Source organism: Neomonachus schauinslandi, chromosome 4 (genome assembly GCF_002201575.2).
Source record: "Neomonachus schauinslandi chromosome 4, ASM220157v2, whole genome shotgun sequence".
Classification (NCBI taxonomy): Eukaryota; Metazoa; Chordata; class Mammalia; order Carnivora; family Phocidae; genus Neomonachus; species Neomonachus schauinslandi.
The window spans coordinates 100,214,109-100,226,626 of record NC_058406.1 but is presented as its reverse complement, the minus strand read 5'-3'; the positions used below and the strand labels follow the sequence as shown (position 1 = coordinate 100,226,626).

The window sequence follows — 12,518 nt, the reverse complement described above, 5'->3', positions numbered from 1 at the left end:
CCTTAGACTATGATCTTCTTAGGGACAGTGTGCCTTTCCTACTCTTACACGCTCAGCCTAGAGACTGGTGCCGAAATCAGAAACAGAGCAGGTGAGGAAAAACGTTTTATTTCTTTATACACATTTTCCTTTTGTAGCCACCAAAAAGACCGTGTTTCATTTCCTCTACCAGACCCTGTCCACCAGTTATGTTGCCCTCAACATATCGCTATAGCAACATATATAAATATCTATGGTACATTTATACACACGTGCACGCCTTCTAAAGCACTGTCAGGACACAGACTAGGCTTTCCCACAACTGGGGGCTTCTCAGGTGCCACTTCAAAATGATCACTGGTTTGTCTTACACACGACTTTCACTGGGCTTGGCCTGGCCACGAGTCCCAGTTCCCCAGAGAGGAGTTAGGGTGATGAAAGGGGACAGCATATTCAGAGCGAGGTGGCCACACTTCGGAGATCCTAAAAGAAGGGAACTAGGAGGTGCTAGGCTAAGCAGGAGATGGTGCATGGGAAGCCAGTGCTTTGGCCATGTGCATTCAAAGCACTCAGGAGCCGCGGTGTAGACTGACGCGCAGCCTGACGGCGGCCCGGCTGAGCTGGCCCCGGGGAAGCGTGGATCTGGGAGTCGTGCTGGCTGAGCCCCACTGGCCCTCAGGGCACCGCTGTCACTCGTGGGCTGTGGAACGGGCCGAGGGGCTCCCGTGTGGGGACCAGGTGTCACATCTGTAGGCAGCAGGGCCCTGTGTCCCCCGATCCGCCCATCTGAGGACGGGCGCTGGAGCGAGAAGTGGCCGTTGCCAGTCCCCAGGCCAGTGCGGCGCTAAGAAGCAGTGTCACGAGCCCCTCTCCAGACCGAGCGTGTTTGCTCAGTGTGGGGCTGAGCAGCCCCTGGCGGATGGCGTCCCTTAGCCATAGGAGAGGCTGGCTGCCCTCCGCCCTCCTCCACCGGGCCGGCCTCTGACTCCTCCTGGACCCTCCAGCAGGTGCAGAGGAGTGGGGTCCAGGTCTCCTCAGCAGATTGGGATCTGCACCGAAGGGGGGCAGGCCCATCCTTCCGGCTGTTGGCAAGACCTCTGGCGGCTCCTCTTCTTGCGTGGCTCCTGGAAGGCAAGGGTCACACGACTGGGGTGCACGGCAGAGCCCTTAGGGACTTCACCTGGAGACAGAAACAGAACAAGGTGAGAGTCCAGGATCAGGGCCTGCTGGTGGCTCCCTGAGCTGCAGTGAGCACTGGGCGGTGGCAGAGCCGGGAGCTCAGAGAGAGCCTGACAGAAGGATGCGCCCGGGGGAAGGGGCGCGGTCCCGGGGTGCCACCAGGTGGGAGGGAAAGTTCCCCACCACCTCGGGCGGGTGATGGCCCTGCTCAGAGCCACTGCACACCAGGTGCCCAGATCCCACACTCCCTCCTCACAGGCCAGTTCGCTCCCCAGTTCACTTGGAGCAAAATGATGGCTTTTGTGACCTCCCGGGAACCGATGTGCTTAGTATGAAACATGCCCATGTAGAAACAGCCTGTGGTAGGAAGGAGAGGATGTTGTGCAGCGAAGTCCCCTGTTAAGTTCATGTCCCACTTACTTAATGAGGAGAGGGAGGGGCCCCATCAGCAGGGAGCTCAGAAAACCCCCCGCCCAACGTCTAGTGCCACCTCTTACAGATGAGGGGCGGCAGGCTCACCGACACTGAGGGGCCAGCCACAGGGTCAGTTAGTGACAAGCCTGGGATTAGAACCCAGGCCTCGGGCCCTTTCCATTGGTCTCTGGGAAGAGCAGAGGAAACTTCCGAACAAGGGGAAGCCAGTGGGTGTGTGGGACTATTGGGTTACCTTTGCTGGGGCAGGAATAAGGCTTTACAGAGGCCATCTTGTATGTGTTCTTCTAAACAGGCTCAGGAAAGAAAGGAATCATCAGAGAACAACAAAAGGGAATTCGCCCCCCAAAAAAGGAGGGTGAAGTCATGAAGTCATTTTCATACTGTGGGATCAACATTCTCTCAGGTTCCCTAAGGAACATTCCTAGGAATCGGCTCAATAGCTTACGGCAGAGCTTTAAAGTCCAAGTGAAGGGTTTAGTTTCTTTCTTTATTCTTTTTTAAGTAATCTCCATGCCTACCATGGAGCCCAACACAGGGCTTGAAGCCACAGCCATGAGATAAGACCTGAGCCGAGATCAAGTCAGATGCTCAACTGCCTGAGCCACCCAGGTGCCTTACCTAGAGGTTTAGTTTCTGATTTACAAGCCATTGGCCACACTTCAGCTTACTTGCTAGGGAATGGGTTAGTATTTGAAGTAAATGTACAGAGTAGCTCCTGTATACACAAAATGTTTCCCTTCAAGTGTCATTTTTATTTATTATCAAATTCTCTTTTAGGTCGAGAAGACCCAGTGGTTTTCTTTGGAAAAAGAAAGACCAAAACTGAATGGCTGTTCTCTGCCGATAGAGTGTGCAGTGGAATCAACCGACTCGATCGCATCTGGGGTTTATTTTTTCATGAAGTGAGAGGTGCTACAGGAAACACTAGAGCTGGCCCCAGAGCCCTTTCCTGGAAGCTAATTCAGAGGTGGACTCTCCATGTCCTCTGATCTTGGGAATCAACTCACTTGCTTTCCTGGGACTCCTGACTTGGCCTAAAGGAGGGAAGAAGTGGGGTGAGAAGAGAAGATAGTGACAATGTGACAAGGACAGGAGATGGCAGGGGACTGACTGGGGTGGGAAAGGTGATGGGGAGCGAAGCTACAAGGACACTTAGTGAGGACCTGAGTCCTAGGAGTGGACCGGAAATCCTCTCCGGGAAGGTCAGAGCAGGTCCGGGATCATTGCAGACTCTGAAGGTAGGTGGGGATTGATTTGGGATGGGTTGGGCCTGGGTTCTGTGGCTCTGGCGGGTGCAATAGTCTCCTTACCTCCAAATTAGTCCTTGCCTTCTTCAAAACATCATGTGTCCTGGTCACTGAAACAACAAAACAGCGCAACAGGCAGAAGTGACCAGCTGGGCCCATACTTGCCTGGTGTGTTCTAAAGGGGGTCTTTCTGGTCGCCCAGCTCAGGGTCTCCTGCTGCCCCCAGTGCCCCTCCCTCTGCATCCACAATTACTCATGGCACAGGAGGTTTGGGGACATTACCTCGGTCTGCCCCGCCCCCCCCCCCCGCCCAGTCTCTCTGGTCACGGTCCATCTGCAGCACAAGTGGGGAGTCTGGAAGTCCCCCGACTCCCAATTTCCTCTCCCATCCCCTGGCTCGGGGGCACCCACACTGGCTGAAGATGAACTGCTCCATGCTCTCCTTCTGCTGGTTGGCAGTCTTCAGACGCTCCACTGTGCTCTGAAGGAGACTCTCCTGTTTGGACAGTTTGGTTCTCAGTTCCAGAAGTTCCCTTTTCATGGACTGTCCCTGGGGAAGGGAACCAGGCTTTCTGTCAATGGTCAGAAGGCCTAAAGCACCCCATGCTTTGTGGCTCCTGAAAATCAAAAGTGGGATTCCACAATCTTCTCAACTATTTCTGGACTGGAGTCCCTCCATGAAAGCCTCTAAAACCCTCCAGCTGAGGCCCGCTTAGAATGAGGCCATTAGGTCGGAACGCTGAGAACCTGGGAGCCCCCATGCCGATGGACACAGGCCTCCACCCCTGTTTTTGAGGAGAACTGACCCCAGGACAACCCCAGGACCCCCAGCGGTGGTAGAAGAGCACACATTTAGCGCTAACACCAGTTCTAGTGCCTGGCATCTCGGAGGAGCCTTGCTGGTTGGGAATGTTATGCCTGGGGAGACAGTCTGCGATTCTGTAAATCTTTGGACCAACTTCAAGATGGCCAAACACCCTCTCCCTCGGAACTGGCATTGTTTGGGCCCATAAGGTGTCCGTGACTTTAATCTGGCCTTAGAATCCTGGGGAGGGCAGTGGGGGGATAAATTGAGAAACCTTCCTGTCCAGGCTCCCACTACCAAGAGTCCAGGCCTCAAGGCTGAGGGCACCTGGCGGGTGGGGAGGCTGACTGTCCCAGGCCTGGCCCAGAGATGTGGAGGGGCGCTGCATATTGGAATGGCGCAGTGGGTGGCTCAAGGAGGCTGATCATCTCATTCTGTGGGGGTGGCACGGGGAAAGGAGCTGTCGACATTTTCACAGGTCCCTAAATTTTTCAGCTCAGCTAAGTTCCAAAAGTGTAAGAACCTCAACATTCCTGGTCGCCAGGGTTCTCATGCGTCTGCCCTCTACCTATTCTGTCCTTCCCTCTTTGCTGGGGGGTGAGGGGTGGAGAAGGGATGTCACCAGAGCTGCACTGCCAGCCACCACCACGGATGACAGGTCTTCCCTGGGGACGCGCCCCTAAGGCCCCTCAGTCCCAACTCAGCTGTCCAGCTCCTGACCTTTAGGACTTGCGGAACTAAGGAGGCAGAATGGCATTTGGGGCAAAAGCGGTGAAGGAGGCCGCCACTCACCGTGCTGCCAGACAGGACAGGGCCGGGGGAGCTGGGCAGGGCCACTCGCCAGAACATGGTGAGGAGGGAGGCCGACTCCTCCAGCATGTGCTGCAGGGCCTGGGCGCTGCTTCCAAGCTCATGGATGCCTTCTCTGCCCGGCACCTGGGGGAGAGGGGATATAGCCCTGGGCACCACCAAGGCTGAGAGATCGCTCTCTCCCGCCCACCACCCCCCCAGCACAGGGCTCAGGTTTCCTTCGTGAGGGAGGCACAGGCGCAGGCCTGCTTGACCCTGTGAAACCCTTTTTTAACCTGGAAGCCCAGAATCTCCACCTTAGCAGTGACCTCCGACTTGCAAGAATCACTAGATTCCGGCTTCCGCCATACTCTCTGTAAGCTTCTAGTCCTGCTCCGTGCTCTCGGGTCTAAGGTCCCTGATTTTTGCCCTGGCACCCCCGTGCACATCTCTAAATCATACCTTTTGCTTCAGGTGGGCTGAACTATTTGTAGCTCCAAGGACTGAAAGGCCATTCCCTTTACCTGGAATGCTACCCTCCATCACCCAGAAAGCCTGTGTATCCCCCTAGTGGTTCCTCTAGGAGCCTGTGACTTTCCTTGCCTGACACAATGACCCCTCTGTGTTCGTGCCCTCCCAACTCAGAGGATGGCTTCTGATACTGAGCCCAGGCCCCCTGTTGTCCTTATTTACTTGGATGTTTGGCCTTCTATCTGGGTTGGGGGCTCCTGAGGACAGGGCTGTCCCTGCATGTCCATGAGTCTCCAGTGGCTCAGACAGCCCAGCAGCCGGTACCTGTTCTCTGAACAGGGAAGTACTCTGAGAAGGCACACTGCCCGTTTCCCTCCCCTGCTCAGTCTGCACAGAGAAATCCCACGGCTGCCAGGCCTCTCACCCCTTCTACAACATGTGGCCCATTTGGATGCAGATCTTGAATTTCCAGCCACCTGATTAAGTGGTTTTACTCTGCCCACAGATGACCATGTGCCAGGGTGACTGGACCAGATAATAAGCGAACAAAGGGTGCTCAGTAGAGCACCACACATAAGCCAATACTCAGCAAATGTCCTACAGATGAGGATGACAATGCTCCTCAAGCTCTTCTGTGTTTCTGAGAGGAAAAATCAGTCAGAGCAGAGTTTAGAGTGAAAATAGGAGATGGAGAAGAAAGGCCTGGCTGGGCGTAAGCAGAAGATGTAGCCTCAGCTGTGGGAGATGTGCAGTGGGAGAAGGAGCTAAGATCAGAAGGAGAAAGGGCACAAGGAAAAGGAGCACCTAAGACCTACAATGTGATTACCTCTGTGCCCTGAGTTTCAAGGCCCGGGAAGGTGCAGGCTGATCTCACAAGAGCTGCTATCTTTTTGACCAGCAGTCTGCCCTCCCCTATCTGCTGTCGTAGGGCACTGTAGTCATCAATGTGGCCAATGACATGGCGGCCATGTTTATTGGCAAAAGAACCATCAGTAGCTTCGCCCTCCAGCTTGGGAGGATTCTTCATGACTGCAGAAGCATCCAAATCCAGCTCTGAAAAACAAAACCAGAACAACATAGAATCCACAGTGATAAGCATATCCTCAGTCCAGTCCATTCTAAAATAGACATCAAATAGTGAAAGAGGCTAGGAACAGGAAAGGCACTCTGGGAAAGTACAAGCGAGGTATGAAGTCCATAGATTTCTGGGTTCTATGTTTTTATAATCTTTCTTACATCATCTCATAATGATAAAATGGCCAGGAGGCAAATTTGATCCTTATTGACAAATGAAATATCCAGGACAAATATGATTTTAACAGAAAGTTTTTAATTTCTGGTGAAGAAGACACAGACAAATTAAGCTGGACACAGAGAGCACTTTCAAGGAGGGAGAGAGCACTGTACAATGAAGTACAACAGAGCAATAGGAAAAACCACAGGAGGAAGAATAATGGCAAGAAAGGTGGCCACAGAAGGTGGAATGAGTAGGGCTGAAGACCTTGGGACCTGGGGAGAAAAATCTCTACAATCAGATCATGTGCCCATTAGTAACCAAAAGTTACTTGCATTGGTAATTTTACATCGTCAGTCCCTGAATCCTTCAGTTGCCATATTTACCATTTGTCTTATTGAAGATGGCGGTCTCTGAGCCAGGAGCAGCGGGAGAAGGGCTAGGGAACACGAGCGCTGGAGAATTCATGCCAACATCTCGTACTGGAGGGGAAGTAATGGAGTCTAGGGCGTAAAGACAAAAACAGTTTTCAGGAACCCTGGAACGCACTGCTCACCAAGCCCACGCACAGCCTAGTCTTCACCAGCAGAGATCTAAGGCAGTGTGGTTTGTCTCTTACACCATCGTCACTCCCAGACCATGATTGTAAGCAACAGCAAACACATCCCTTAGTTTGGAACAAGAACATGTTCCTTTAATGGAAGCATGTTTCATGAGAAGAAACTTCTGGTCTGAAAAATTATTAGGTGCATTTTTCTAACCTGCGTTTTGAATATAATTATGTGTGCAATTTCTAATACACTGCCTTGTAACTAAGTATAAATATGCACACCTATGATGTGAAGAACAAAGGCAAAAGGAGATGTAGATAAAGTTAAATGTCCTTACAACCTGCAGCCCAGGGACAAATACTTGAGGCGGGCAGAGTAAGATGTTACTTCAGGAACTCCCAACTGTCTTAATGACCTACTAGAGGGAAAAACAGTCTTAGCTTGACAATAGCCAGGCCTCCAGTATCCCATGGGTCTTCTTTAGCATATTAAAGTCCTTTTGGAAACTTCCCTTTGCCTCTACCTCCCCCAACTCCAAAGTATATAACCAATGGCTCCTCACAACCCCAGCGCAGCTCTTCTGCCCATGGGTCCTGTCCCCGTGCTATAATAAAAACACCTTTTTGCACCAAAAATGTCTTAAGAATTCTTTCTTGGCCATCAGCTCTGAGCCCCAATATTTCCACATCCCATATGCGTAGTATATGTGTCAAAAATACTGAATCCAAGGATGAATGGACTTGTGGGCGATTAAACTAGCATTCCAATCACCGTTCTGATGAGTTAGCGCTGGAAAAAATGGAGTAGGATGAGAAGGTGTGGCGGGCGAGAGATGCCCTCCTGGAGACCAGGCAGCAATCCTACAGCGGAGGAACTGGAAAAGAGAGAGGACAGGGACAATCCTGCTCAGGAGGTGGCTTAGAACCAGCTCTCCAGCTCAGGCGTCTGGGGCAGGTGAGCGGCAGGAGCACTGGTGGAGTTGCTGGGGCTGAGTCCTGGCTGGGGTCGTGGGGGCACCGGGTAGGAGGGCAGAGTGAGGGGTCATAACAACACTACAACCATCACGGCAGCCCGGGTGGAGCCAGGCAGTTTCTACGGGCCACAGTCCGCGTGCCACCTTCTTATAGAATGGCCACAACACAGGATCTTGGAATTGTCAACTTCATTTGACAAGTGAGGTCATTGTCTAATCAGCGAAGGTGTGGCCGGACTGGGGGGGGGTGGGGGGGGGGAGCTAAGGATTAACAAGCCCCAGGAAAAGCAGGCAGGAAGGTGTTTGAAAGCTCAGCTTTAGATAATCCCAAGCAGAAATGGCTTCTGTTGAAATACAATCGAAAATAGGGCCCTGGAGGTGAGAGGAGTTGGTGACTTAAAAAAAGAAGAGAAAAGGGGCGCCCGGGTGATTCAGTTGTTAAGCATCTGCCTTCCGCTTAGGTCATGATCCCGGGGTCCTGGGATCGAGCCCCGTATCAGGCTCCCTGCTCAGCGGGAAGCCTGCTTCTCTCTCTCTCACTCCCCCTGCTTGTGTTCCCTCTCTCGCTTTGTCTCTCTCTGTCAAATAAATAAATAAAATCTTAAAAAAAAAAAAAAAAAAAGAAGAAGAGAAAGAAGAGGAAGTTGATCTGAGTGTGTCAAGATTGGGGGGCAGTATTAACATTCAGACTGAAGCTAGGCAAAGGGGGCTGGCTGAAGGACTTTGACAAGAGGGAGAGAGCAGGCAAGCAGGAGAGGGGATGACAGCCTCCCGGACAGGAACGGTTTCCACTCAGCTGAGTTCCCCTCCCATCAGGGAATGGGGATCTGGAAGGCCAGCTACACCAAGACAGAGCATAGTGAGGAGGAAGGACGGGGGCTGGAAACCAAAACATCTGGTTCGAATCCTGGGTCAGGTCTTAGCTGCTGCCAACCTTGGTGTGCGGGTTAACATCTCAATGCCAAAGTTTTCCCACACTGAAATACTGAGAGTAAACCCTCCCTTACCTCTCGGATGAAAGACTTTGAAAAATTGTTTGAAAACGCGTGGTAAATTTTAAAGCACTCCACAAATACAAGAAAGAGATACTAACATACACAGCTGTTAACTGTGGAGCAATCCTTATCGTGTCAGGCGCTTGTAAATTATTTCACTTAATGCTCCAAATGGCCATACAACATATATATGATTATTATCCTCATCTTGAAGATGAGAAAAGTAAGGCTGAAGTACCTGACTTCAAACACCTTGCCCAAGGCAAGCAACCTGCATGTGCAAACTCAGAGTCTGGAGCCCTAGCGAGCTGTGACCCTCAATCCCGCCCCCTCGCCTGAGGCTGGACACTGAAACGCCTCCAATTTCACCCTGACCCTAAGGAGTGTGGAAGAGGGAAGCCGGTCCCTTCCACCACAGACGTCCTGGCCCCCGCCCCCCTGGCTACAGCCATCCCGGTCCCCTTGTCCTTCCCACCTTGGAAGAGCAGTTGCTTGTTTCCAGGGTCCCCCTGGTTGGCGGAGGAGGGGCTGAGGCTGGCTTTGCCCCCCTCGCTGTCCAACTGCTGCTCCAGCTGCTGTCGCAGACAGTTGTTCACCTGGATGCTTCGCTCCAGCTGCCCTCGCAAAGCTCGGATCTCTGCCACCAGCTGGCTCAAGTCACTGCTCGAAGGGACCTGGTGCCCAGCATCCCAGCTGGAAGCTGAAAGAAGAGAGAGGAGGGGTCTGGTCTGGTGGCTGGGATCCAAGCTTTTCCAAGCATTTGTCAGAACACTCCTCTGGGACATTCCTTTTGGCTCGGGACCCCGCTGTCCTCTCAGGGTCCCAGGCAACACATCTGGGATGGAGCTCCCCCTTTGCCCGTGTGGGGCCTGGCATGCACTGAGTGAGATATACTGCACACGGGAATTTCCCTGAAGCTCCCATGACCCACCTGCGTCTGGAGAGCCTTGGATGAGCAGGTGGGGTCAAGGCCTATTATTACTCCCCTTCCACGGGAACCCTAGTCCTACAGGCCAGGGAGTGGGGTCTTCCGAGATAGGGGGTCAGCACTGCGCTAGAGAAGGGCAGGGGATGAGGGAGAAGGAGAGTTGATGCCTCCATGCTCAGGAGTCACCGCGGAGAGGAGGAGGAGGCCGCCAGGGAGGGGAGAGGAGGCACCAGGCCTTTGGCAGCATGTAGGAATGAGAGTCTCCGCTAGAGGCCGGGGGTCACAACTCACTGAACTGTTCTACTTCATGTTTTGTTTTGTTTTTTACCTCCATTTGCCACACACAGTCTGTTTCTTCATACCAGGGATGAAGAGAGCTAAGCAATATTTTACAAGACCACATGTCTTATCTGAAACCTTGAAGCCAAATATATTTCAAAAAGTCGGATTTGTTTTGGTGTGTAGGAAGGCAATGGGATCCATATACCATCTACCATGTAGCGCGTGCACAGGGTTGCATCTGAGCCACAGGCCTTTAGTCAAATACATTTATATTTCTGTGATGAGCTGGGTGAACATTATCACTGGGTGGGGAAGTAAAGACTGTGAATACCCTTTCGGTCAGTTCAGATAGGTTTTGTGACCAAATGAGTATATGAAAGAGATATCACAGAATTCATGGTTCTCACAGGATTATAGAATTAAGGATAAGAAACTATGGGGCTTTAGTGGTAGTAGCTTTGAAATGACTCCTAAAACACCTATAAGAAGGGAGAAAGGCATGAAAGAAGATGTAGTCAGGATGAAGTGGTTTCTAGATACTAACCCCAAAGCTCCATGAAGCTCCTTCCTATCTTTCTTTCCCTACATCCAAATTCTCACAAAGTTTTGCTTATTTTTAAAAAATGTTGTCCATCTATCCATTCCTCTTTATCTTCCCAATAGCACCTTATATCAGACTCTCCTCACATAAATGCCCTATAACCGCCCCCATTCAGTGGGTTTCCCTGATTCCAATGTCTCCTGACTCCAGCGTGTCCCACCAGTCCTACCGTCTGAGAGTTCTGTTCCCATCAAGTACCTATTTTGCTTGGAAAAACATACTCATGTTCCATGGCCTGCTATGTAGAATGTAAACTTTCATGGTACTTCCTAGGTCCTCTGTATACCGGTAGCTGTCTCATCAACTGACCTGACTTCTCACACTCCCTGATACAAAGCTCTCCCACAGGCAGGTTGGACCCGACGCTCCCATGAGCGCACATAAGCTATCTCTCAGCCTTCGGTGTGCCTCATACTTCTTCGAGTTCTGGTTCACCTTCTCATCAGCAAATTAGGAAATCCAATCAGGTTTTATGAAAATGCAAATTTGGCTGAATATTGAAAATTCCATATTGCCTAAGGAATTTTTAAACATAAAATAAAAAAAAAAATTAGAATTGAAAGGCTTAGAGAGGCAACATCCCATCCAAAGCAAGAGCTATTTCTATGGGACCCTTGACAAGTCATCCCTTTCTTTTTTTTTTTTTTTAATGTTTTTTTTATTTATTTATTCATGAGAGTCAGAGAGAGAGAGAGAGGCAGAGGCAGAGGGAGAAGCAGGCTCCCCGCCTAGCAGGGAGCCCGATGCGGGACTCGATCCCAGGACCCCGGGATCGTGACCTGAGCCGAAGGCAGACGCTTAACCATCTGAGCCACCCAGGCGCCCAAGTCATCCCTTTCTATTTAAAGGGGGCTTGGATGGGAAGCTTATTCCTTCACAAACTAGGAGGCTCTAGGGGTAAGGAAGGCATAAATTATGTAAGTCCAAATTCCACTGCCCTTCATCCTTTGACTCTTGTTCAGCCCTCTAAAGGGACACCAAACACATCAGCTCTTTTTCACCTGATAGTTCTTCAAATATTTAAAGCCAGTTCTCATCACCTTGTGATCTTTTCCAGGCCTAAAATTGGTTCGTTTCTCTGACAGCTCGAGATTCCTGGTCTCCTGGCATGGTGGCCCCTGTCTTCACTATGTTCCCTGGTTTGCCAATGTCCCTTTTACAAGATGGTGCCCCACAATCTAACAATATTTCTGACATGGTCTCTTCATATGGACACCACTCTTACCCTACTGCGGTCTCAGGTTGAATTGGCTTTTGTAGCAACCTTTGCCTACAAGTTCCTTGTCCCAGTGGGTTTCTAACTAACTCCCCATCCTCAAGCTCACGAATGGCTAGAGAGCCAGGCCTCCCCATCCTGTACCTCTACCACTGATATTTTTAATCAAACTCAAGGTTTTTTGGTTTTTCTTTTTTTATCTTTTCTAAATTTCATCATATTGACATCAGTCCTCTGTTCTAGCCTGGTTGGAGTTATTAACTTGATGTTTAGAATACCCTCTCCCATTTGTACAACAATGGGGAAATAGAAGAAGATTCTCCTCCAACATTAGATCAGTATTTTAGCAGGTGGCAAAAGTTCTCAATAAAAACGGTTTAAAATTTAAATCCAGGCTTGACATTTAGACCCTAATAGAGGTACTTCTGTAAATGTTTTGCATCTTTTCATTTTCTCCCTGGGGAATGGGTCGGGGTGGGAGCAGGCTGCCCGCTGTACTGGCCGCATGGGTGGTCAATCTGTATTAGTCACAGTATTCAAGACCTTCTCACATGATGGTGCCATCAGGACAGTTCTTTGAATTAAAAAAAAAAAATCACTGTATAAGCTGGACTTTGATCAACTTTTCTCTGGCCATCTAGGTAGGCAGAGTTGGACTCTTGTGGCCTACTTTTAAGGATGTCTCAGCTGGATCTTGCTCATGTCACCAACCCCTGGGCTTTGCGCATGGGAGAACCCCTCTGTTCTCACTGGCAGCCCCAGACCTGGCTGGGAGTTTCCGAGGCAGAACTCTTTCCAGAGCTCTACAACTCCCAGGGTAAAGACCTCACTGG

General features: G+C 50.8%; 1 protein-coding gene across 18 annotated transcripts in view; it reads right to left on the bottom strand.

The window, feature by feature from the left end:
* Positions 1-73: 73 nt before the first annotated feature.
* Positions 74-12,518, bottom strand: part of PDE4DIPP2 (phosphodiesterase 4D interacting protein) — a 207,246-nt gene continuing 194,801 nt past the window's right edge. For 6 of the 18 annotated variants that reach the window (XM_021690137.2, XM_044914600.1, XM_044914607.1 and 3 more), the window contains 7 exons: positions 9,134-9,358; positions 6,526-6,642; positions 5,732-5,958; positions 4,438-4,581; positions 3,252-3,390; positions 2,904-2,950; positions 74-1,159 (listed from right to left, as the gene is read on the bottom strand). In XM_021690137.2, the coding sequence (XP_021545812.2) occupies positions 1,118-1,159; positions 2,904-2,950; positions 3,252-3,390; positions 4,438-4,581; positions 5,732-5,958; positions 6,526-6,642; positions 9,134-9,358 (941 nt within the window). In that variant the 3' untranslated portion in view covers positions 74-1,117. Of the gene's footprint in view, positions 1,160-2,903; positions 2,951-3,251; positions 3,391-4,437; positions 4,582-5,731; positions 5,959-6,525; positions 6,643-7,659; positions 7,686-9,133; positions 9,359-12,518 lie in introns of all 18 variants that reach the window. The other 12 variants (XM_044914601.1, XM_044914603.1, XM_044914605.1 and 9 more) reach the window with 5 other exon arrangements.